This window comes from Tinamus guttatus, unplaced genomic scaffold (assembly GCF_059628265.1).
Source record: "Tinamus guttatus ecotype Peru unplaced genomic scaffold, ASM5962826v1 Tinamus_guttatus_pri_ptg000038l, whole genome shotgun sequence".
NCBI classification, from domain to species: domain Eukaryota; kingdom Metazoa; phylum Chordata; class Aves; order Tinamiformes; family Tinamidae; genus Tinamus; species Tinamus guttatus.
In genome coordinates this window covers 5,150,979-5,177,191 of record NW_028288572.1, presented here as the reverse complement: position 1 = coordinate 5,177,191, position 26,213 = coordinate 5,150,979, and the positions used below count along the sequence as shown (strand labels likewise).

The window sequence follows — 26,213 nt, the reverse complement described above, 5'->3', positions numbered from 1 at the left end:
ATTAAAAGACCAAAATTTTGTTTCTTAGTCATTTTTAAACCAGTCTCATCTTCTCACTGAAGTTAATACAGGTTCATTACAACTTGATTTGTCTCAAGACATGTTGTTATGATGTCCATAGAGATTAATACTCTCTTGTTGCTAAATGTCAGAAAAATTGTTTCTCAAATAGAAGCACTCAAATAGAAGAACTTTTGGCCTGGACTTTGAAATCAGACATACAATATCTCAGAAGGGCAATGCATTTCCTAGGTTAGAATTCTAAACAGGCTAAATTAAGTAAAATACTAATTTAAAAAAGAGAAAAAAAGTAAGGAAGAAAGAGAAAGAAAATGATACATTAGTTGCCATGGTGACTATCTTTGTGCTGAGTTTCAACCTAATGTAATTTCAGAAGATTGCATAATAAAGCCATAAAATATGGATTTTATAATGGAAATGATAACAGCATGGAGCTGGCTATTGATGTATTACCTTTAAATGGACCAAATATTAATAAAAAGTTGGTAGATTAAAAATGTTGTCTGCTTTTGCCTTTGCATAGCTACTTAAAAAGAAGTATAATGTAAAGGTCATTTTCTAATTTAAGGCAAACACAGTAAACCATGCACCTGAGCCTGAGCACTGAAGCCAGTAAGTCGATGCGAAAAACATGTCAAGCCACAATCAGGTCCAAAACTTTAGTCAATCCTTGTCAATTATACATCCTGGAAAATTAATTATTTGCTAGGTTTTATGCCAATTCAATAGATTAAAACCTAGATGCACCAGGAAAAGACTAATAGAAATCTGGAGCTTGGTAGAAGCATGTCTCTGAAATAACAATATGGGATCTTATACGGTTTCCTTATCAGGTGTTCCAGACACATTTTTTTCTCTCAGAAATGCAGAATTTTTATTTTTTATTTTTATTTTTTTTCCCCAGCACACTAGATTCTTTCTGACTATGGCTGTCAGGCTGATTCGCTCAGGGGCAGCTGGTCCCTGACCAATACTTGCTTTTGATTCTACAAGATCTTGGTGGCAGATGCAAAGCCATGGGAGGGGAGTTTGAAATCCCTCTCCTCTGATGCATGGATGAGGTATTGCCCTCCTGCACCCAGACTTGCTGGAGGGATGATCACAAGGGTTGTTTCACTCCACAGTGTGCTCAAGAAAGGCCTGTGACCCATTTCTGCTCGTTTTCCTTCTTCATGTAAGAATAGGACCATTTGTGACCTGGGGGTAGCTTTACTGGAGAGGCAGAGAAAAGTAGTGTAGCCTTGGGCATGTGAATGATATCAGTACCATGGCAGGCAGTGGGACTTAAATGCTGGGGACAGGGACAAGACAGGAGAGGCTGTAGTGACCTTAACTGCTCTCTAGTAAATCTGCTCTGTGCCCCAGGAAAGTCTGACGTAAATCACTATTTCGAAGGCCACAGTGAATTGCTGTCACATACACGTTTCGCTCTGTTAGCAAACAGATATATAGGAGTGAAAATCACTCTGCACCAGTAGACTACAATTTAGCCAGGCTTTTTATTGACAACAGCAAGGTTGTGTGTACTCAGGATTATTCATTAGTAGCTGTATTAGTTGTATGCATTAGCAGTAATAATTATACTTTATGCAGGAGTGGATGGTGAAACTTAGTTAATCATTTTGCTTGTGTTAAAAAAGATACATCTGGCCTTTCTTAGCCCTGCAAAAATTTGTATATTAGTCTAAAGCTGGATTATGGGCAATGGTGGAAGGGTTTGCTGTTTGCATATATAATGCAAATATCTTTATAATGTTCTGGGAACACGGCTGCTTTGACATATTCAGGTGAATGTGTGGGAAGCATAGCACACATCTCAGATCTGATAACTTAAAACATCCCTCACTACCCAAGATGACAACATCGCTTAGACTTTTTTACTGTATAAAGGTCTTCATGGATATTGTTTCTACTTTCTATGGCCAGAAAATGTGTTGTTATATGGGATCCTTTTCCATACACATCAGTGGAAGATGGGATTAATATTGAACAGGACATTACTGCAGTCCTCACTGAACCTTAGAGGCTTTGGCTTCAAAACCACAGTGAGAAAAGAGTCATGACAGGCAGGAATAACATTTTACCCTGCAGGGGAATCTGTTACCTCAGACAAAGAAAAACTGCTTCTCTGGAGACCTCCAAAACCCACCTGGATGTGACCCTGTGCCACGTGCTCTAGATGTCCCTGCTGGAGCAGGGGGGTTGAACTAGATGATCCCCAGAGGTCCCTTCCAACCTCAACCATTCTGGAATTCTGCGATATTTCCACATACAGATACACTAACATAAATGACTCAAAATGTCTATGAAAGTGTTAGATTGTTTAAAACAGTGCCTGAAAAGGTTGATCATCAAAATTCCTTGTTATTAGTGTAACATTATATTAAAACATAACTGTTCCCACACTTATTAGTATGGATTATGGATTAAATTGCACTCTCATACCTCACAGCATCATTTGAATGCAGAAGAACAGATAATGAAGCCTCAGGAAACTCAGGAATGGACAAGACCTAACTAGGAAATTTGGATCACCTTAGGGTATTATATGGGCTCAATACAACCACTGACCATTTTCAGGAGAGTAGAGTAGTGTCAAGATCTGAACAGTTATCAAAGGAAGAGAAACCTTGTTGTCTTTTCCAAAAGCTCTGTAAGATGGCCTTGTCCACCTTTTATGAATAAATCCTCCCAAATCCTTGCCAATTGCATTAGAGAGAAAAAAAAAAAAAAAAAAAGCATGTCACAGCTGCTTAAACAATGTAAAGAGAATTAATCTGTTGGCAAGGTTAACCATGTTGTGTGTTGACAATATTTCTGAGTGTGGGAAATATGTATTGCCTTACCCAGGAATTCCACCTGACTCCAGTTTGTTTGCGATGTCCACATCCCACGACCAGACATCAAACTGCCACTTTCGCAGGCCCAGCACCCCACATAGAACTGATCCTGAGTGTATCCCTATTCGCATGTCAATGTCATGCTTTGTTCTTGACCTCACGTATCTATTAAAAAAAAAAAAAAAAAAAGTCAGGTTCATTCATATCTTCAGAAAAATAAGATAGGAAGTAAAATTCAATGCCAATTTGACATGAAAGATCACTTAGCTTGTAAAATAAAGAGATAACTTTCTAGATAGCAGAGTACAGGTAGTGATAAAATGACTCTAAAAGCTGTATTATCATTAAGCACTTAATGCACTCATGGTTCAGTGGCACACATATTATTCCAGTCAGACATAAATCGAAAGGTAGGAAGAGAAATAGATATACAAATTAAAGGAATTGTTTGATGACGTAAGTCCTTTGGCTTGGAATTATAAAAGAACATTCAATAAAATGACAGAAGCAGTTATCATGAAATCTGCATATTTTAAATTTCATTTTTGAACAACCTACAAAATTTCAAAAATCTTAATTTACTGAAATTTTACAGAGTTAGTTAGTCATTGCACAAAGTTTCTTTTTTTGGTAGATTGGAGCAGAATGCTCTCTGGTCCTTTATGACCAAAGCAGTATACTTCTAAAATATGGTCCTTGCATTCTGTATCATGGTAAAGGCCACTACACAGCCATGTAGTAAACACACAGAGACATATTTATTAACAGTTGCAGAGAAAATTTTGTTTCAACACTGTTTTCAACTACTATAAGACTATTGATTATAAAGAAAATTGAGATATGTAAAAATAGTATCTTCCTTTCCTTATACAAAGCAACATATGTCATGCACAGCCACAGGCAGGTTAGTAGCATCTTAGACCCACTACTGCTTCTCTCTGATCACTGGCACATCACTGCGGGAAGCTCACAGCTAAGTTATTTGACCTACAACCCCTGTATATCCACTAGGACGATGAAGAGAGTATGTTTCCGGCCCTGCCTGTCTGATAACAATTTGCAGTAAAAATACTATTACAGTTAGTGTTCATTAATATTTGAATAGCATGCTCAGGACAGGAAAAACACCTTGTTTTTGTTGGTCTGCAAACAAGACTCCTATGTACCAACTCTACTGTCACTGAAGTCAATAGCAACACAGCAAGATCACACAACAGGGCAGACAAAGAATAAACAATCATTTTCCACGATTCCAAAGCTAACTACTATTGCCTTAGATGCCTTAGTCCTGACCTTGACAGACCCTCTCTAGAGCAGAAAAGAATAAATTGTTTACTCCATTCACTACTTGCCCTTTCATGTTGCAAGAGAAGCAACAAATCAGCATGTGACAAAAGAAGAAACGAGAGTTTTGAAATGGGGAGAAGTCAGTGATATAACAATGTGCGGAACTGGGAACAAGCAATTCAGCTTTATTGCCATTTCCTGCATAATCTAAAACCTTGGAGGAAAAAAAGCATATGAAATGTCCCAGTGCAGTAGTTCGCCTACTAAGGGAGATTTGTTCATTATATCAGGAACCTAACATATTTCAGGTATCTAAAAGAAAAAGATTTACACAAAGTTAATCACAGACTAATAAAAAAGAATAATCTTGGGATTTATCTGTGTTCTGATATTATGAGTTTATGGCTTTCATCTACAAATTTCTTTATTGCTTTGCAATCAAGAACATTTGAAATATCAAAATTAAACACATCATCACCTGGCTCTGCAAGATGAGACTCGACTCTTCACACTGAAGAAATGCCTTAAATATTGTGAGAACGATTAAGAGCAGTGATAACACTGCTATTCATAACAGCATAACATGCTGTGAAGAAATTTTGCAGATATACTACAAAAATTACTAAACTAACATCCTTCATGTCAAGAATATTGTCATACAACTCCCCACATGAGCATTCCTGCAGTCTACATTTTTCTTATGTTCAGACTGAGATAATTATTTCTGTCGTTATGTCTGATTTTCCTGCCTTGAAATAAAAAGGTAATTGGATCCAGAGGAGTAAAAAGCTTTTCATTCAAAAATGCACACAGTAATGGGACCTCAATTTGAATAAAATGGTATAATAAAGTCTCTCTATACATATATATACACTACAACCTCATCTGTATGCAAGGTATGGGAACTAAAGTGCACAGGACTCATTGACTAGACTATGTACTAATGAAGGTGTAACTGAGCAATATTTTGCTCTACTTCCAGAAGGTTTGATAGGAGTTGTTGGATTTAGGGTTTTCTTGCGTTGTAAAAATGTTATGATAACCTGTAAAGGCTGCTGTGGCCTCAGCCAGCCGTAATGGACTTTCTTCCTTTTCCAAAACATCACATAAGAGCACTGTCTTACAGCCCTCTTACATGACACTAGAGCCTTCTATGCCTCTTGCCTAATCTGCTGTCTTTCGTAATCCCCAGCAGCTTTTTCCTGTGTGTGGCTCAGGTGATATCCGACCCCAGCTCTTCACCCATGACCCACAGGGATTTTTTTGGCTACCTGCCTGCCTCCTTTGCCTGAGGGTTCTTTGTTTTCCCTGTCCACTGCCCGTGGTGGTGCACCTGTGGGGCCCTATCTTCACATCCTCCTCTCCCTCGCCCTTCACAGCAATCTGCCTGTATGCTGGCAGGTAGGAAGTTAATTGCATGAGGGGACCCAATTGAATTGAGCTGCAGGGAGTCTAAGGTGTGTTTAAACAGACTGCTCAGAACGTGAATGCATATACAATACAGATTTGGTTCTGCTCTTGTGGCTCTTTTACTTATAACACAAGACTAAGGATAGAGCTGTTCAGGATGCGCTTTGTGGACGCATTAGTTTCCACCAACTTTTGTTATAAGCCTCTAAATTTGATAAGAAAGACTTGGGGGAGAAGTGAGGCAGTTCATTGCTATATTTGAAAAAAAAAAAAAGAACAACATAGAGTTATCCCTTTTCTTTAAAATTTGGAGCGATGTGGCGTGAAATAGAGTTCTGAACTTGAACTGTGTAGGCAAAGGAACTTCACCTTGGTTATCTCCACAGTCAGATCCAACTCCCTAACAGCCAAGCTTCTGTGTGCTTCTGAAGGCCTTGTTTGCATACTGCTACAGGGTAAAAGCAATTAAAACTTTGAAATGACAAACACTGGATCATTTTAGACAATAGAGAGCTCTTATTTACTCAGGAAGGGACAACTTCCTATAAATAATAACCTGTATTAGATACCGAAACAATGAAGAATATTCACTTCGCATAAGCTCAGGAACCCCTCATGCTCAGTTCTTCTGCCTTCATTTATATAAATATAAATGAAGCTTCTAGCTAAAAAAACTTCTTAAAAATTACTTGCTTTAGCTCTTTTACAGGCAGATACTTTGACAGGATGCATGTGGAAAGCTGCACTATTGAGGCAGCTCTGTTTATCTCACAAGCTGTCTGATATCTTATCCAGAAAGCAGAAACTGACGGAAGCTATTCACACTTCCATATTTCATTTCATCAAAGTCAGTGATAAAAATTTCATTGATTTAATTGGACCTTGAGGTTTCCTTCAAGCCAGCATTCTTTGATAGGTGGTTGAGTTTTCTGCTACTAATTAGAAACTCTCCTAATTGTATATAAAAATGTGAGCCAGAAGACACGTATCTGCTTTTAAGCATATTCTGTGGCTGCCAGGAAACTGAATGCCTGGAATTTAGATCTTAGAGGTTCACACTGTGCCACACTGGCTACATATGTATTAATCAGTTTAGCTGTAGAAGGGTCTGGCTATGGTTTGAGACTTTTGAAACACAATTAATATTTATTTATTTATTTATTTATTTATCTCATCCAACTATCTCACAACCAGCTCCAGATTCAGGAGTTCACACGGGTCAGCACCACCTCCAGCAGGCTTCTTGGATGAGATGCAACTACTTGATTTTGGAAGTAAAGAAATTTTAACAGAAAGGAGTTGGCTAGCCTGTGCCACTTTTCTTCAGGGATATTGGCATTGTCTAGAACTTCTAAATTTAACTGTAGATTTACAATCACTGTTGTATTCAGATATGTGGAATAAGAAAGGAAAATCCATGCTTTCTGCTTAAACTAAGCAAGGGTCATAGCAGGAACTGCTTTTAGCAGAAGTTTGGACAAAAAACTCCTGAGATCCCTTCCAATCTGAACTATCCTATGGCCCTAATGTTCAACCACATAGAAAACTTTTTGGTTAGTCAAAATAGGCTTGTGGAATTTTCCTACTCAAGTAAGAAAATTTACTCAAGTGCCTTTTCATTCTTACTTGAAACTGTAGTAAGTGAATTGATGTAAGTGCTCTCTTCAGGATGATTCTGGGAACCCTGTCATGCTTCCACAGGAAATATCTGTTATTTTTAAAAAGCTAGGTAACAGGATGCACTAAACTACTGAATGGTTTGAAGAACATGGCTAAGATATTATGACTCACAGGATATATAATACTTTATAGATCGACTTTACACAGTGTCGAATTTACAATTAAAGACAGGTATTATTCCCAGAAGACTGTTTAAAATAGCTTCAGAGTGGATTTTCCTTTGAATTAAATCTGAGTTCCAGGGCGAGCAGTAGCTATTGTTTGGAGAATTTTCATAGCAGACCACTATTATACCAGGCTTGCTCTGAGCTCAAACTGATACTGTAGCAACATGGGCAGCATTAAGCTACTGCCATATCTATGCTTTCTGATGCTTCCCTTTTCTTACGTCTGCCTCTGCTCTGAGATAGGAAACTGTCATAGCACCAGTGACTTGAGTACAAAAAGCTGCAAGGGCTACTGCAGAGCTAACAGCTGCTTAATTCTCAGTGTTTTGACAAAGAATAGAATTCCAATTTAGGAGTATAAATAATATTATCAGAAGTTCACTTTTTCATTTCAAAACCATGTTATAACAAGCTATTTAAATATATACGCTCCTACTCCATATTGCCAGTATTGCTTTGATTGTATTTTTTGACACATTCTAAGAAAAAGAGTCGTAAGAGTTCACAAATCTATTAATCATGACTCAGTTCATTTCATACATTCACCCAAAAACAAAAAACAAGAAAAATCATGCTGTCCTTCAGTTCTGCTCTTTTATAGTCAGTGACTGAAATGGACCCTTACAAGACCTGATATGATTAAGACCCAGTATGAAACCTATTCAATCTATGGCTTGCGTCTGAAAAGTGCTGACAGAACCTGTGAAAATCTTGTTAAGCAAGGATCTTGTATCCTAGCCCCATATAGAAATGAAGGTAAGCAGTAGTCTGTAGTTTCTGATTTTTTTGAGAAACATTGTCTTCTGTGAATCAAAGCTCATTCCCTGAGACTTGTTCTATACACTATATAAAAAAAAATCTGTGGAAGGGTTCCAGAATTGGGTCAATTATATAATAAGTCTTGGAATATAAAAACAATTCCCAACTGTCTCCTTTATTGAGCATCAATTAATTAGTTAATTAATTAATTAATTTTTAACACCAAATAGATCATGTTAAAAAGCATTGTTTTCCTGTAAAAGGCAAGATATTTGGCAGATCGGTAACTGAGATCATCTAAAAAGTATATATATATTTAAGTGAATTGATGTTGCTAATATTATATTAGCAACTAATTGCAGACTTTTAATGTAGGCAAGCTGTTATCTTGTTTCTGGAGTTTAGCCTACACTGTATGCTGAGACTATTTTTTCCGTCATAATAATTACTCTTTTAGATGGCCTTTTAGTAAGAAAGAATCCGAGAGACAAAACCATTCAAGACTCTTTAACTTGCCAAAAAACTATGGCATAGTTGGCATAAAGACTTTTTTGAATTTCCACCATTTTATGGAAATGTTTAGCAAGATCTTTAAAATGAAGTTACCTCACGAAGATGAATTATTCTCATCTCATTCTTGACTCTGGCAGACTATGTTCTACAATTTCCATTTCAGAAACACTTTATACTTCCCCCATGATTGTTATTCTTTACCTCTTTTTACTTTTCTTCCTTCACTTCCACTTCCTTTCGTGTTTCCCCTCCTTTCTCCTTTACCCGTCTTTTCCCTGAACTTCTCTTGATTCCACTTCTGCATCTTATTATCTACTTCTAACAACTCAGATCAATGTACTAAAAACCCAAAGGAACAAATATGCTGATATTTTGGATTATAGTTTGTATTGGAGTATACGGAGTACACGCTACAATGTGGTATTTAGAAGATATTCCAGTTCAGAATTACTTGTATATTCTCTCTTTCTCTTATCTACTTCAACATCTTTTAGGAAGAGATAGTCTTACCAGATCATACATCACTTTACTGTTCGATTTGAAACTCATGTTTGATATCCGTCTGCCAGCAAACAGATATCCTTATCTGGAAATTTATCATATATTCTTAATGTCTAGGACTCTAGCACAGCTTTGGACTTTTGCTAACTTATGCATTGAAAATGCTCATGATTGTTCTCTTCTTATTCAGCTTCCCCTTTGCTCCTTTACATGCATAAGATGACTGCTCTTTCTGTAGATAAGTGCAATGATAGATCTAGTTCCCGTCAGTAAAATCTCTGACTAACTATTATCTCATTTGTATCAACTGTCAGTACAGATGGACATGAATAAAATAGATCTAAATGCGAGAAAAGTTGTGCTGCCTGTGACCACATGTGAGAACCAGCTGAATGAATGGATCCCTCATGAAAGGCTCATTGGTAATTTTTGTCAATTGTATCCACAGTTAATGACAGTTTAGAAGAATTTGGGGTCCACAAGACAGCAAAAGTGTAGGATTCTCACTTGTTCATGAGGGTGATGGGGCAAACTTTCTCACTTTAGTGTATGTACTAGGTTTCCTGGGACCTTGACAGTCTTATTTCGATAGTGGTCAGTGGTTAAGGGAGGAAAGTACAAGAAGGCGGGATGGAATAACTTCTAAAAGCTTTACTTCTCTAAGCTTTGTAACAAGACACAATGAAGCAAAAAGTGTTATAAAGAAAGTAGTGATCTTGAATTGTTTTGATGGGTACTGGACAGTTCTTTTCAGCTGCAAAGAGAGACGAGGAGCATCGAGGCACAAGTCTGGAGCTCTGGTATATGGGTTTAAGATCAAGCTGTAAAATTTGAATTAAAAATGAATTAACACTGCTGTATGGATATAAGGCATATTAAAACATGTTTTTTTTTTTTGTCCATGCAGATTTAATTTATATGCTCTACGATGAGTAAACTTCATATTCTTGTTTAATTCCTGCTAACTAAGAAATCACCAAGAAGACTGGAAAGAAAATGAATTAGTAGAAGTCTGAGACAGTAGATTTTTGGGCACCCTCTCATCAGAAGCGTTGGTACTGATCCCTGTAAAATAACCAAACACTGTCAGTGGAGAGAACAAGAATCTTAGAGGAATTACAGAGGAAAATCTGGTCCACCTACTTTAAGACTTCCATCTACATTAAGGATATATGGAACTTAGAAGACCTACAAGCAGCAGGAATTCTAAAAGTGTGGATTGTTGTCTACTCTGTCTTTAGAGGCCTAAATCCCAATTCAGGCAAAATGATTCAAACCAGGCAGTATTTCAGATGAATTCACTATCTCAGAAGAAAGTGTGTTTCAGATGGTATAACCAAGCATACATGAATGATTTGATGTGTATCTCTGAATAATTTTGATAATGTTGATAGCATTTTTCATCTATATTTTCTCTAATTTATGCTTCCTTTTCACTATGGGGATTCCAGAAGCCAAATATTGATTACTCTCTGTGCAATATTTAGTCTGTGATAATTGAATCCAACCTTCTTAGAGATCATTGTTGCATAACCATTATTCAGTTACATTTTCCATTAATTAATTTTTGTCAGATTCTTTCTCTATTAATTTCTGGGTAATGTAGCTCCAGTACACCATAATTCTCTAATGCACGTAATGAAACACATGTAGATTAGAGCAGTCTGGAAAAGAAGCAGACAAAGAAACAAGGCAGCAAAACATCCACGTGAAGAGGAAAATACTCAGGTTAGGAAACATTTTTGAGGGGAGACAACAGCAGAAAAAAGATTTGGAAAAGGGGAACTTTGCAAAATGAATAAAATGAATAAAAAATAAATAAATAAACTTACAAAATTTATCTCGGGGTACTAAATATTGGTCACTGTCCAGGCAAATCATTGGACTAGCTCTATACATGGACTGCTGAAACCTTGCTATTTTTAGTCATTATAGCATAAAAATACAGTAATCTATCAGTAACACAACCACATATACATCATGGGAGCTCATCCCTTAATTAAAACACTTCCACACTTGTGGATTTAATCACCAACTTAATTCAGCAAGTAAAATTTGCTCATTTGGCAAATCCTACAGAGCTTATGAGCTTGTCTATACTCCAATACCCAAGCTAAAGCATTGCCGCAGCTGTCTATTTTGTGTTTTAATGTTGTTTTATTATATTAAAGGGATTATAGGAAGAAAAATCACACTCCTCCTCATCAACCTACTCTTAAGCATGAGAACAGCATAGAGTGAGAACCCTTAAGATCTGTGAAACCTATCTCTCCCAGTGCATGCATAACTATCGTGTTACATGCTCTGAAGAAACACAGGTTATTAAAGTGCAGTTAGTATCTGTTCCCACGGATTCAGTGCTTTTACGTGGATTAAAAAAGTCTTGTATTTTTTCACAGTGGTAATCTGAAGGTCTTTGAACCACTATAGAATTTACTGTGTTTAGTTACAGCATACCCAAATAACAAGTTCAGGACATTTAAGAAACGAAACAACATGGGGAAAAAAATACCTGATAGTTTTGATCATGCTGAGTCCCATTTCAACACAACAATGTGCATGGTCTTGGCGAGGTTCTGGGAGCCCAGATACACAGTAGTAACAGTCCCCCAGGATCTTTATCCTAAGACAATGATGTTCCTAAATGTAAATATATCAGAGAAGAAAGAAGAGATTTGTAGTTATGGTTTCACATTTTAAAAGGAATGTGAAATTGGTTGAAAAAAAAATGAAAGGAAATGCTAATGCCTCTTACTGGATGTTTTCTGCTTGCAATTACTATAATATTGCTTTATTTTGGTTTTGATATAAAGTACTTTTAGCCAGTATGAAAGTATAAAGCAATTTTTGTGTTACATTTGTCACAGATGTCCTTGACAGTGATGAGAAAGGTTAGACTTTCATAAAGGTTAGTTTGGCCAAGGACTCAGAAAACCCAGCTGAGAGTATGAATAACTCATTGAGACTCTATTCCTCCAGGGCATTTTTCTGCCCTATTTGAAAACTCTGAAAATGAATGAAGAGTCTCTTTCACTGATAATTCCTTCCCACGTAAAGTTTCCACTGTCACATTGAACCATTTCTAACAGCTGTAGGAACTGATCAAAGACATCAAGGCATTTCATGTCAAAGACATCAAACTGGAGAAACAACATTCTTGGTCACCAGAACGGTAAATATTTACTTAGCATCCAACAGAAACTTCCTTTTACCAGAAGCACATGCAGAATTTCACTTCTTAAATATATATTAATAGTATCCTTATTACTGTATGATTGGATCACTGTTTTAGAAGATCCTTTTCCAGTAACAAGATCTATCTGGGCTGCTGGAGCTTCTGCACCTCTAAGACAAGCAAGCAAAATATGTAAGCCAAACATAAATAGCAAACGTGCCCCCAGGGTCTGGCTTGGCACCCACAGGATATCTCCTATTTCCTGTGCCAAGGCATGGCAACAGGGGCCATGGCAAACTGAGGACACAGCCAAAAGGGTCAGGGGGCAGAAGGCATTACAACTTGAGTTAACAAAGCATTTTCATCATGGAGAATCATCTAAATAATAACTGCAAATTTAGCATTCTGTCAGTGAAGGCTCCAGAGACAGAGTGTCAAAATGAAGACCAGGCATTCCTGGGAAGCAGGAGGTTTTCTCAAACTGGTTCATTAGATAAGAGCAAAAGAGACAGAGAACAGGGGTACACTAATCCCAGTGGGATTCCAATCCCATTGGGATTTTCTACAGGAGCAAATGTGAATGCCAACGGTACCTCAGGAGTTGAGTAGTGGCTGAATTAAAGGTTGTTATCTAAATTTCGACAATGAAAAAAGCAGTTCTGTAATGAATTTCAGACAAATCTTTTCAAATCCTTACATGGTAAAGGGAACCAATTGTTTCATTTGCACCTCAAGATGCCACAAAATCAGCTGAAGCCTTAAGTATACCAAAGAGAGTAAAACCTGCTCTGGACACAAGGTCATAGTAAGCTGATTCAACCTGAAGTCTCCTTAAACCATCAGGAGCTGAGCGCGTTAGAAGCCTTGGCCTGGTCTCCACCTAATACCATGGCCGCCTCTGAAGGAAGTGTCTAGTGGTCAAAGTATGACAAAGAAATTCAGAAGTTAGGTCAGGCTCTTGAAAGGAAAATTTCTCATGTGAGTGTCCTCTCCCTTTGCATCATTCTCTGTTACCCCTCTGCAGACGCACACAGATGAACACTGGGGATGTTTTGTAGGGCTGTAAATATAAACTATCCTTCAGAACAGGATGAAATCTGCTGTTGCTAAGCCAAAGACAGCTGATTTTCCTTATAAAAACCATACTGAAGTAGGAACAGAAAGCTTGCATTCTAACATCCATGAGATTTGAGCACCAAATACCAAAATATTTATTTTCAATAAATTTCCTGCTCCTCAAAAAAGTCATTTTTACAGCACTTTCCATCTAAATTTTTGTCTATCTAGTGATATTACGGAACATTAAAGGGAAACAACAAGAACTGAGGATTCAGTGGGCATAAATCAGTTCATGATAAACCTTTAATGGACTACTTTAAACTTTTCTCTTTTAAATGTAAATATTTCACTTCCCCAGTAACAAACTGGAAAGAGATAAAGGTATTCAAATGACAATTTCTTGTCTTCTTTTGCTGTTATAATAGTTATTCAATTGATTTCCTATTTCTAATTGCCATTTACATCTACAAAGCAGCAAGAGCATATAAACTCATCAATTTGAATGAAATGGCATAAAGCACCTTTGACTTGTGAACCCACTGCAAAGAGATTTCAGCTAATAACTTTCTAGTGTAACCAGGAAAAAAAAGGGGGGAGAAACAGTCAATTTCCAGAAAAGACAGATGTGTCTGAAGTAGTCTTGCCATTATATATAACTTCAACTTGGGAACATTTTTTAGTATTTTAATTACACTTTTGTATGCAACATTTGCACGTAGCCTTATTCCAGCAGTACATTTTGTGGGAATCCCTGTTAACTGAGCTTCTAATTCTGCACACCTAAAGAATACAGTCTATAGCAGAAAAATCTTTGTTGTTTGGATGTTAATGCACCCCTTAAATGGGCTGAAATGTTAATTTCATTACAGTTATTACAGAGAGCTCCTCATGTCTCCTCATTTGTTAAAAATCAGAACAAGGACAACCGCTTCAAAAAGACAAATTTAACAAATACAAGAAAGAAGGAGCTGTATGCAGTAATGCTAAAGCAGTTTTTTTTGTATGCAAATGTGAGTGCCTGTGGTTGTATTTCTGGGTGTCAGCTGAAAACCCTTAAGCTAAAAGTGGATATGCCCTCTCTCTTGTCATGATGTGCCTCTATGAGTGTCATCATTGCCTCTGTAATGCTTTGCCAAAGAGGCACCTACCTGAAAGCTCAGTAAGGAGTCAGCTATGAGATAAGACATCCAGACAGACATGGCTAAATGTAGGTGTCCATTGTCAGCTGACAATCCAGGCTTGTAGGGCAGTCAAAGGAGAGCCAGACAGTGCAGTCAGCAAAGCCCATAGCTAACATGGTCTGCTCGTTCAATCCAGTCATCTACAGATAGGGTTACAATGCATCTGAGACATCTCAAGGAACTAAAAGATATGACACAAGACTTGTGTGTCTCTGGAGCAGTAAAGGGGGGTCTCTATTTACACAGGAAGCTGTGAAGATCAATTAAATTAATTGTCTTCCTTATTTTTCACAGAATCACAGAATAGTTGAGGTTGGAAGGGGCCTCTAGATAGATCATTTAGTCCAACCCTCCTGCTCCAGCAGGGACACCCAGAGCACGTGGCACAGGGTGGCATCCAGGAGGGTTTGAAGATCTCCAGAGAAGGAGACTCCACAAACTCTCTGGGCAGCCTGTTCCAGGGCTCTGTCACCCTCACAGGAAAGAATTTCTTCCTCATATGGAGGTGGAACTGCCTGTGTTTCAATTTGTACCCATTATCCCTTGTCCTGTCACTGGCCAGTGTCCTATCACTGGCCTTTCTCCTGATAGTTGAATCATTCTGAGTGACACATGAACTGTGTTAGAGCACAATTATGTTGTCTTTGTCCTTTTTCTCTTCTCATATTATACTCCTCATTTCCTTTTCCCTAATGAACTGTGGATTGTCTACCACTGCAAATGTTTCAGCTAGATCTAGATAAAAATCTGCCAGGAAGGACAGAGGGTTAATGGTCCCTTTGCCAGAGATGATCTCTTGAAATCCCACCTAATAACTCTTCAGTTTACTCTAAGCAAGTAGAGTTTATAGTAGACACTTTTTTTCAGGCTGCTTGTATTTGTACCGTTAGTCATTAAGTTGGGAGTTATGACTAACATGCCCTTGAAGAAGCCACAGTATAGTTGTAGATATGAGATTAAATTTTATAAGGTCCCGCCTACCTTTCAGTGTTATAAAATGGTATATTTACATTTAAGATTACTTTTCCTCCAGCTGTAGAACCCATTTCCACGAGTAAATGTTTTAAAGAAGAAAAAAAAAGATCACACAGGAATTTTACTGCAGAAGGTATTACACTATCGTGTGAGATTCTTAGGCTGTTCTGAGGCTGTTATGATCTTCTGCCTCTTTATTGTATTCCTCTCCCCCTTCCCTCAAGCAACTCCAGAAATTCTCCTTGACATGTTTAGATGATATTGTACAGACATTCACATCAATATTAATCAACTTCACACCCCCCCACACTCACTGATTAATATCATTTTCTTGAGTATCAATTAATTTCAAAGCATGTCATAAGTAGAAGGGTTTTTTTTCCTACTTACAGCCTCTCTTTTGATACAAAAGAAAGATTAAGGGCCCTGATTCTGCCAAGATCAATTGAAATCAAAAAAAAATTTGCTGAGAGATGTTGAACAGGCTCGAAAATGCAGCTATTAACAATAATAATTGTGCATTAATTTAGTGGCAATGGATAAGAAATTTCTTTTCCTCAATCCAAATCACCTTAATCCAAAGGGGGAAAAATGCAACTCTTTCATAAGTAATCATGTCATGCATGTAAATGATTTACATTTAAGCTTATTAAATACATCCTTAATGACTGGAAAGGAAGCAAATCAAATTGGCACAAAGTAATGATGGAGAAATGAGTTGCTCAAATATCAAGTTACTGAAAGACTCAGTGAGAAACTTCATTAATTTTTTTTTTCTTCCTCAGGTTGAATTTTTGAAGAGAAGAGGAAAGCACAGAAGGATTGCATCCTGTAAATTTCTGCCAATTTTTCAAATCTGACTGTGGTGAAGTCCCCCTGTTTTCAAAGGAATTCTGGGTGTTAGAGCCCAGTCCATAGAGAAGTCCATATTCACAGTTTTTCTAATTTCAAGATAATAATTTTAAACACCGGATGAGAAAATATTGCGGAACAAAAGGACCACGTATATAAATCTCTTTTTCAAATGTGGCTGGCGTAGGGGGAAGTGATGACTTGGCCTTTTTGTAAAATAGCTCAGTTCCTGAAACACGTGCCAAAGGTAGTGCCAGAGATATCGGAAACCTAGATGAAAGGCATTTCTCAGCATGAAGAGGGCATAGGCCAAAGCTCTTAGCAGTCTGTTTTGGATGGGCAGGAGAAAGGTCTGTCTGAATTTCTCCCATTGTGGTACTGTCATTTTTAATATAGAATTGAGACCTTGGCAAAGGCAAATAGACAGAAAATCTCTGACTCAGTTATCCAGGCAGATAGGGGGCCTAAATTTGAGTTGTGAACCAAGGAACAATAGTTTTGCAGAGGGCATCACTCTAAGAAGTCGTATAAGGAATACCTTCCTTCTGAGAATAGCCAGTAACTGGGGGGTTAGGTTTTCTGCAGGCCAGTGGGAACTATGAGCTTGGGGTCTCCCATGCTGAGGAAGTAACTGAAGCATGTTCTTGTGCAAGTCTTCCCATATGTTACCTCACCTTTCCATCCTTTTATGTATTGCAGAAAGACCACAGTTGTTGGTCACAACAAGTACCCTCGCCATCCACTGCTGTTAATGTAATTATCAGATTGATCCATGGGACTTTTTAGGTTCGGAAACTCCTACTTTAAATAGTCTAGGTGTGTTTCTTTCCTACTGTGGCAGCAGTAATCTGCATGGAAATTAGCCTATTCTGTGCATTTTGGGAGTTTCTAGGACAGCAAGATATGTGAAGTGTGAGGTAGAAATGTCTCAAGACTCTAATTCCAACGCCTAAACTTCATTCAAATATCAATTTAATGACTTTTTTTTTTCAGTTTGGATTTAAGTGACTCAATTCCTAATTCACTGATGGTATCCTTGAGATTTTTCTTTGATCAGTCAGTTTAATGTGACTTTTTCAATAAATGCCTATATATTGTTCATAAGTGATGAGCATTTCTAAAAGTGTTCTAATGTACTGGGAGGTTTTTTTGACTATGTAGGTTTTCTGATGATTTATTGTGCTCTTTAGCATTGGAAATGCTATAGCATTAGTTAGAACATTTTTAAGGTATTGTTTATTCACTGGTATTAGATAATTATGTATGGCCACTGGGAAGGAGGGAAAACATCACAGAATCAAGAACTTCGAAGAAAATATTAAATATCATTTCTGTTACTATAGATTTGTAATATGTCTTTATAATTAATTAAATATCTTGTATGTAGACTCATAACCCTGATAACTGATACAGAACCCAGAACACATGTATTCAGGTATGCACGTATGAATGCATATATAAATATATATACATGGAAAAATCATGCCTTAATTTACTGTCATATATATTTAAACATCCAGTTTTGTTTAGGGACTCTCAAGAGTTTTGAGTTTTGTTTAAAGATCATTTCACAAAAGAACAAAGTACTGCCAACTCCAACATCGAATGTAGCAGGGGATTAGTAAAGCACTTACTAAAGCCAGAGTGTTTTTATTGTGAAGACTAAGGAGCCTTCAGTGCCTTCCACTTTTCCCTCTTAGGCATTAGTTGGTGCAGACAACGTGCTTGGGTTGCATGATGTGTTCCTAACCATGAAATCTGCTGGTTAGACTGATGCTAGCCTGCTGCTTCACTAGTCAGAAGCAAAGCCACTATAGGAGGAGTCTTTTTGCTGTTTGACTGCAATTGTCCAAGACAGATTTTGGCCATGGTGAAATAATACTGACTCCCTTGAGAAAAATAAGTAAGCAAATAAACTCATCCATTCTTTAGCAAGCGAGCTTGAAGAAAAGCAACTTGCGATTCTTATTACATAAATAATCCTCCCACTAACACCACGTATTAAAGCCTCATATTAAACTGTGCGTCTTTCTTACACCCAGTATCTGCAGTTTCCCCACAAGAATTCCTGCTAAGAGGCAGCAGTGTTCTGGATTGTGGTATTGAAGCTGATGAAACTGTAAAGAGATGAGGTGTCTTACAGGCCACTCAGTTTATTCTTACATGAAACCTAGGGATAATAATCTTTTGTGGGAATATTTCTGTTTCAACATTAATGCCTCCTTTTGAATACTAGTCCAAACTCAAATCCAAGCATATCTGTATATTACTCAAACAGTGTTTGTGTGTACATATTTCCAAATTTAAAATTTGTGGCTTGATACTATTTTTAGATCTCATTATTTTGGACTCATACTCAACTCCTATTGGTACAAAGATTACAGAGTTAACTCCTCTGCTTAGGGTTTTACCTTTTTCCTTTCTCTCACCTGAAACTGAATCTACATATAGCCTGAATATTCCAAAATATGGCAAATAATTTAAGCAATATTATTGGTTGACATCTAGCTTTGCAAAGAAGACTATGGAAAAAAATGTCAAAAATAGCTATTATTTGATCAAAGTAGGATCTTTTTTAGCCTTAAGTGAGTATCTTACCAAATGTCATCTTATTTCCCTTCTTTCCTCAAAATTTCTGCCTAAGGAAAGCATTAATATTAATTAAGTTTCTGTTCAGACATTTCAGTAGATTCATGTATGTAGAAATCTTTTCAGCTCTTTTTTTTAGTGCCAATTCATTTGTCCCCCTTTCCAGTTGCCACTTGCATCTTTAATAACCATAAATCTTTCACAGATATATTACTGTAATTCAGAAGGTGGAATTAACTGTATATAACAAAATGTTACATTTGTTTCTTGTAAGAAATATTAGACTCTTTTTTTTTTAGCGTATTTTGTGCTAATGGTCCAGATATCCTGATTTTTTAAAATTTCTAATTATATGCATTGCTCATGCCATAATGCTTTTTGTAATTGTGGCTGAAGGATTCAAAAAAATCTAAGAGCTCTCATTGAGTCTTCATTGTACAAGGAAAAGAAAGGTTGGATAAGAGAAAGCAGCAACTAAGCCAAATTGCTTTTCTAAGAAATCTGTGCAATAGCATCTTCCTTAATATTATATGATTTATATAAGAAGATGAGACAGATCAAACAATCCCTTATATAAGATTATACGATACTATTTTTATCTAGAAGTATATTTAGAAGTAAATAAGGATTTATAAGGATTTTCCTCAAAATCTAAAGAAACTGCCTCAAGCTTTCTGCAACTGACCTCTTTGCTTTGATGATAATTCTTTGCAAAACCCAAGAGATTGTGTAACAGCATGTATTTTATAGAGTTATGATGACTTTATGTTAAATGGATAAGGAATAAGTATTAAGTGATAGATCTCAAATCTAGATGGGAATGTGTAATCCTCATTTAAGGGAATATATATTACTATTTCTAGAACACATCTAGAAAAAAAAAACTCACAGTGATCTGTTTTTTTCTGTTTTATCAAAAGGAAATCTGAAATGTGGCTTGAGCAAAGCATACAGGTGCATCCAGGAAAAAAAAAAAAAAAGACTACAGAAGAGAAAAATTAGGCACAGCAAGATTCCGTGGATGTTATTCAAAACCAGAAGAGACATGAGAGATAATGCATGCTGTATAAACAGTGTGACTGATTAGGGAGTGGACAGACTCCCAGGATATATGATGATTTTTCCATCTCTTGTCAACTTCAGATGAAGCCTGGGCATGTTTATGAAAGATACATCTTTGCCAGATGTTAAATAAGAAACTTCATATAACATGAATGGTGTGAAGTTAGCTCCATGGAAATCACAGCTTTAAGAAAAAAAAAAAAAAAAAAAAAAAAAAAAAAACATGTCCATGGACCAATACATTTTCATTTCCAATTTTTTTTTTCCAGAGTCATAGGAAAAGTCCAACAAAATATTTAGGCAACCGACCCCTCTGTCAGAAACCAGAACTCTGAGTGTTGAGTCCTGATTTCTCATGAAATGCAGAGGAAGAGGTTAGGCTAGTAGGTACAAGAAAGAGCCTACATCTTGAATTTAGTGATTGGGACATTCACTTGGAAGGTGCCAGGCTGAATGCTGAAGCTCTGCAGACTGAGGAGTTCTGTCATTCCAAACTCACTCAATGTCTGGGTAAGAGCTCTAATTTCTTGATTATTCTGTACAAACTGGGTTATCTACTATTGCTACTTTAAAATAAAATGGGGCGAGTAAATTCTGGGATACCCACTCCCATGTTAGCATGGTCACTGTTTTCCAAGAAAACTTGTTAGTCTGGGACTGAAAAGAAAGATTTCTGGTTGGATTAAGTAGGAGGTACCACGCAGCAGATTGTGAAAATTGTGATGTTTTCCAAAAACACAATTTTCAGTTTATATAGAATATTAAAAACAAGCAGAGAAATGCCTTCAAAGTCAGACAGCAACTGAAGAAGGACTAAATGTTTGGATTAATTTTTTTTTTGTGTAAATGTCCTCTTCTCCTTAATCCCTTTATTGGATCCAATTCTTGTATCAAAATACAAATTAAAGTTTGTGCCTGATTTGTAAATACACAAACATGATCGGTAAGATCGCAGAATCCCAGAATCCCAGATCATAAAAGGCAAATGTATTCTATCATCAAAGCTAGGTAAAATTGAAATCCAAACCAAGGAGGTAAATTATAATGTGAAAATGTGCATTCTAAAAATACTCCTTGACATACACACATACTTCTGATTTTTTTGTTAAATGAATTTCTTCAGTCGGTAGACATTTTTGTCAAGACACACAGAGGTAGTCATGATTCTTTTAAACTGTTCAGAAGTCATAGCTAATGCAACTTCTTTCATCTTATTTGCTTTCTAATGCAGATGAAATACAGAGCAGGTTTTTTTGCTTGTTTGTTTGCAAGACAGGTGTTGTAGACTGACCTTATTGCACTGGCAAGTATGGCAGTGACAAGGTAATGGACTAAGGTATCAAGCTGTACAAGACATGTTACTGTTTCAGATAAAAATAGCTAGCTAAAAACAACTTTCGATAATTACTGAAGTCTTGTCTTCATGACTTTAATTTCCAAGCTAAGCGACAGCACCATGGGTTTTGCTGATGTCTGTGTAATAAGTGCACATATATCCTACATCGTTGAACTAAAAATGTATAAAGATCAGTGTAGTGTGCACATGAGTGTAAGGTTTATAAATGAGAGGCTGTATTCATGGTTATTAGAGAACTAATTAAATGGTCAATGACATTCTGAATGCAATTCCTCTTTTCCCATAGTTCCCGTAAGTTCCTACATGTGGATGGATACATTCTAACTTAAACTCCATTAAACATATTGACTAGGACTTCACTGGCTACAGTAGTAGACCAGGTAGCTAGGTCTGGTGTAGACCTTAAAATAGATGAGATGAATGCTATCCTGAACCAGAGAAACATAGAAAGGAAGAAAAGAAAACACAGTTCTAGAAAGTTTGCATGGATCATGCATTGCGTGTATTTCTATGCTTTGCTTCTTTTTCTACTAGGTAGTATTAATAAATCAGCAACTAATCTGCTTAAAGTACTAGATTTCACCATTGTATTCAGTTTATTTCACTATTGAGTTAGAAAGACCTTAGCCTAAATGTTGGTAAAACCTGCTACTAAACCACTGCAGTGACTGTGATGGTTGACTATGTCATTTAAATGAATAGGTCTTTTAATCTTCCATAGTACTTAGAAGACTAGAAGACAAGTAAAAGAAAGGTGTGCTTGGTTTATATTGTTGTTGCTGTTGTTATTATTTTTTAAAGGCATTTTCCAGCAAGTGACAGAACTATAAGTTTCCTTAGAAATACTAATATCTTTCATGATATTGTTGGCCTAGAATTAGAAAAGCATGAAGTTCTTTTGACTTGCTATGCGGACTCATCACTTTTGATACCATTAAGGTGATCAAAAATTCTTCCCTAGAGCGCCTGAATTCCAAGCTGACCCTTTGTAAACGAACTGTGCTCAACTCACATGTGCTAGCCGATCAAATCTGGCAAAGAGCTCGTTCAGCATTCGGACCAACTCCTGGGCTGATAGAGTTGTAGAGAGGTTGGTAAATCCTTTAACATCTGCAAAAAGAATGCTAAAAAAAAGACAAAAGATATTAATATTGAAGTCTACTTTCTTTTGGTAACTCGCAATGTGATAAAATACAACCCAGTGTATTGTTATTACTATGTTCTCTATATCAAAGTTATGCCTGGCTGAGGGAGGTTTTCAGAAGGAGCAATTTACCTATGAAGGACCATTTTAAGGTCATGCTGCCTTAGCTGTTGACCTTTAGATATGCTGGAATACCAAATATAAAAACTGAAGAGGCTAAATAGCAAGCATGAAAAAGTAAAAAAAAAAAAAAAAAAAAAAAAAAGGTATATTTTGCAGATCTTTCATCAAACTATTTTGTCAAGACAGATACAGTTAAGACTTAATAAGCATATTGTACCCATTTTACCAGGGAGAAGACTGAGACAAGGTGGAATCATAATACAGAGGGCTGTCAGTGTCCTTCAGACAGTATCCTTTGCACCCAGCTCTCTGTCAGGAACTGACTGTGTTCCTTGGGAAACAGATTTATAAGTAGCAGTTTTTTACAGTGAGTTTGACTTCACAAATTTATTTTCATAGTGTAATTTTCAGGCCCGACCCGGCTATGTACCCACCACTCAAGATCCACATCCCAGGAGGAAAGGTAGATTCACAGCAATCTTGTCAAACTGGCCCAGGCTTTGGCCAGCCTCCTTGCATCTGATTTTAGGGATGTGCTCATGTACTTAAATTAGGAATACGTTCCCTCATCATGGAGGGAAGGGAGAGATCTGCTGTCAGAAATTTAACTTTGTAAATTCACATAAATTTCACAAAAGTAAAATATGAGTCATTTCTTGAATGATTCTTCATTCTTTCTATTGACTTTATAGGAAGTCTAGTGTCACAATACCTTGAAATTAAATGCAACAGATAAAGTATGTAAACTTATGATAAGATCTTAGTCAAGAAGCTAGTTCCTAACAGGGCTCTCTCCAATATTTCAGCAGCCTCTGAATCTTCTACCCATGTAGCTTTGGCTGTTCACTATACCTACAATAAACACATGTGAATGTAGAAAAACATACACACATGCACTCATAGCCTGTGTGATATAAGATAAGATTGTTATTGCCCAGAACAAAGCACATACACTCCTTACTTTCATACTTAGAAACCAAAATATATATGTATATATATATATGTATATATATCTTGCTTTGAAAAAATAACAACATTCAGAAAGACATGTTTCACTGGCACAGCCTGGAAATAGCCCCAATGAACCTCATTAGCACTAATCAGCTAATGATTTGTGTTATAATCTGAGTTTAAACTAGCTGAAGATTTTCATTTGTGTATTGAACAAATATATCACAATTTGAGATTGCACAATTAGCAGTAGTATAAGCTGTAATAAATACAGTAGTGATAAAAAATGGTTAATGACAATTCATCTCTTTGAGGTATGCAGGCTGGTAAGTTTGCGTGAGCATTACTATGGGGCTGAAAACTACGTCAGGGTTTTTGTCAATGAGAAAAGCAAAAAAAATAAGAACCAGACAAAGCAAAGAGGAATAAATGTTAATAACAACTCATATTTTAATTTAAAAAAATCGAGAAAGAATCAGCTTCTACAGTTTTTTTATATAAAAAAGTTAATTTTAGAGATCCATATCCTGTTATTTTATTTAGTAGTCTGTGCAAAATATTCATGAAAACACAAACAAAAACACAGGTTTGTAATCTAGTCCCTGGAAATAAGTACAGGAACAGACCAATATCTGTACTTTAAAGCATATACTATGTTCACTCTGCTCCTCTTTCAAGCAAAAAATGTTTAGACTTTTCATCTCTAACTATAGCTCTTTTCTTCTGAGGTTCAAAGGGAAGGGCCATCTTCTTTTCATTTTGATTCTTCTACCGCAACACTAACTCTAACTGAGAATGGAAAAGGTAATAAAAGAAATTTTAATTTATTTCAATGCAAACTTTTTGTAAAGGTCCCTGACACTTTCTACCAGACTTAATAAAATCATATGTCTGAGCTACTGTAAGGTCACAGAAGAAACAGAAAATCAATTTTCTCTTTTGTAGAAGTTCAGCATTGTATTTATTGAACTGGCACAGGCAAAGTTATATTTGGGCTTTGTTAAAAGGCAAAGTACATGCTTTCCTGGTAAATCGTGCTGCTTCGTATTATTCAAGGATGCTCATTTTCGCTTGCTACAGTGATGGCAGTTTAATCATTTGTTTCTGTGATTTGCTTACTTGTGACTCACAGCAAAAGTTCCAAGTTTAGCTTAATAATCTGATTGGGTGGAACTACAAGAGAATCAAAGAGATTCTGGAACATGATGGAATGATAGTTGATAGTATTTGGTGTGTATAGGAAGGGTTTGCTACTTGAGTAGCTGCTCATAAAATCAGTTAGCTTCCTCCTAACTAATTTTATGGTAGACAAAATTTAGAGGGAAAAAAAAACGAAATTAAGAAAAATGATAACCCGTAACAAAGATAAAATGCACATGGCTACTAATCACAGTAGCTATGTAACAGGTCAAAATATTTTAAAGGATCTTGCAGTCTTTATCTCATTTCTCAAACCATATTGTCTGTCAGGCCCTTCACCCTCACCAGTTAAGGGGAAATAAGGTCACGGCAGAATCTGTGTTCATCTGTCCTCAACTCAGGCTCTCCGTTCTGTGCATTCCTGACATTTTAATGAAGAGCAAAATGCCCCAAACGAACGGCCCAACCCTCAGTGTGCAATTGAAATAGCTCTTGATATGGCAAAGGCATCAAATATCTGATGGGTAAAAGAAGACATCAAAGTACTTCTCTGCTTACGAATTAAACCAGGTTACAGGGTAACTAACTAACTGGCTTATTTTTGAATGAATAAAGCAACAGCAAGGAAACTCAACACACATTTAGCACCATCAGTGACCTTAAGCCTTAAAGAGAGGCTCCTCCACCTACCTGACATTCTCATAGCGATGAATGTAGATCTTATGAAACTGGTGTTGCAAATGTTCATCCTCGACATTGGTCATATCGTTTATCATTTCCAGAACCACAAACCGCGGTAAGACAGAGAGTACCAGCCGCTCCTAAAATGAAAATAAGTGTCCTAAGTGTCAGGCCCATTCACAACAATCTGAATTAGTACTTCACAGAGAAGAACTTCTTCTTGAATGCCGCCATTGTAAGAGTCCAAGGTAACTATTTAAAATGCAGTTCTCCTCTCCAAAAATTCTAGCTCAGGTCATTTGTAACACTTTGTGTTAGCAACTTAACTGTCCCCAGAATATAGACACTTCTCCCTCCATTCCCCCGCATTTTTTCCCTCTGTTTTAAACTCACCTGTTGATTACTTAAAAACACATATTAGTTATGATCTCCATTACATATTTTTCATAAACACTACCTAAGCACATACTATACCTATATTGACAGATATAGTGCAGAGGAATTTGCAAGTCATCAGCAGAAAGATCAGGTCTTCATTGCTGTTATTTATTAAAACTTACAGATTGAGCATTAAATGTTCATAAACTCTATAATAATCAATTAAGCTGGATGTCAAGTAGTAGCAAAATATATGTAGAGGAACCCAAATTCTTTTCATCTAATTTAAAAGGACACTGTGTTAATTAAAAGGACACCATGGAGAAAAAGTTTGGTGCTATTGTCATAGACTAAAGACAGGGGTAATA

At 36.6% G+C, this 26,213-nt stretch overlaps 1 protein-coding gene across 2 annotated transcripts in view; it reads right to left on the bottom strand.

Moving 5' to 3' along the window:
* Positions 1-26,213, bottom strand: part of ADCY8 (adenylate cyclase 8) — a 121,698-nt gene that overhangs the window by 48,827 nt on the left and 46,658 nt on the right. For both annotated transcript variants that reach the window (XM_088534944.1, XM_088534949.1), the window contains exons 3-6: positions 25,477-25,607; positions 22,441-22,552; positions 11,691-11,818; positions 2,868-3,026 (exon numbers count right to left, since the gene is read on the bottom strand). In XM_088534944.1, the coding sequence (XP_088391070.1) occupies positions 2,868-3,026; positions 11,691-11,818; positions 22,441-22,552; positions 25,477-25,607 (530 nt within the window). The remainder of the gene's footprint in view (positions 1-2,867; positions 3,027-11,690; positions 11,819-22,440; positions 22,553-25,476; positions 25,608-26,213) is intronic.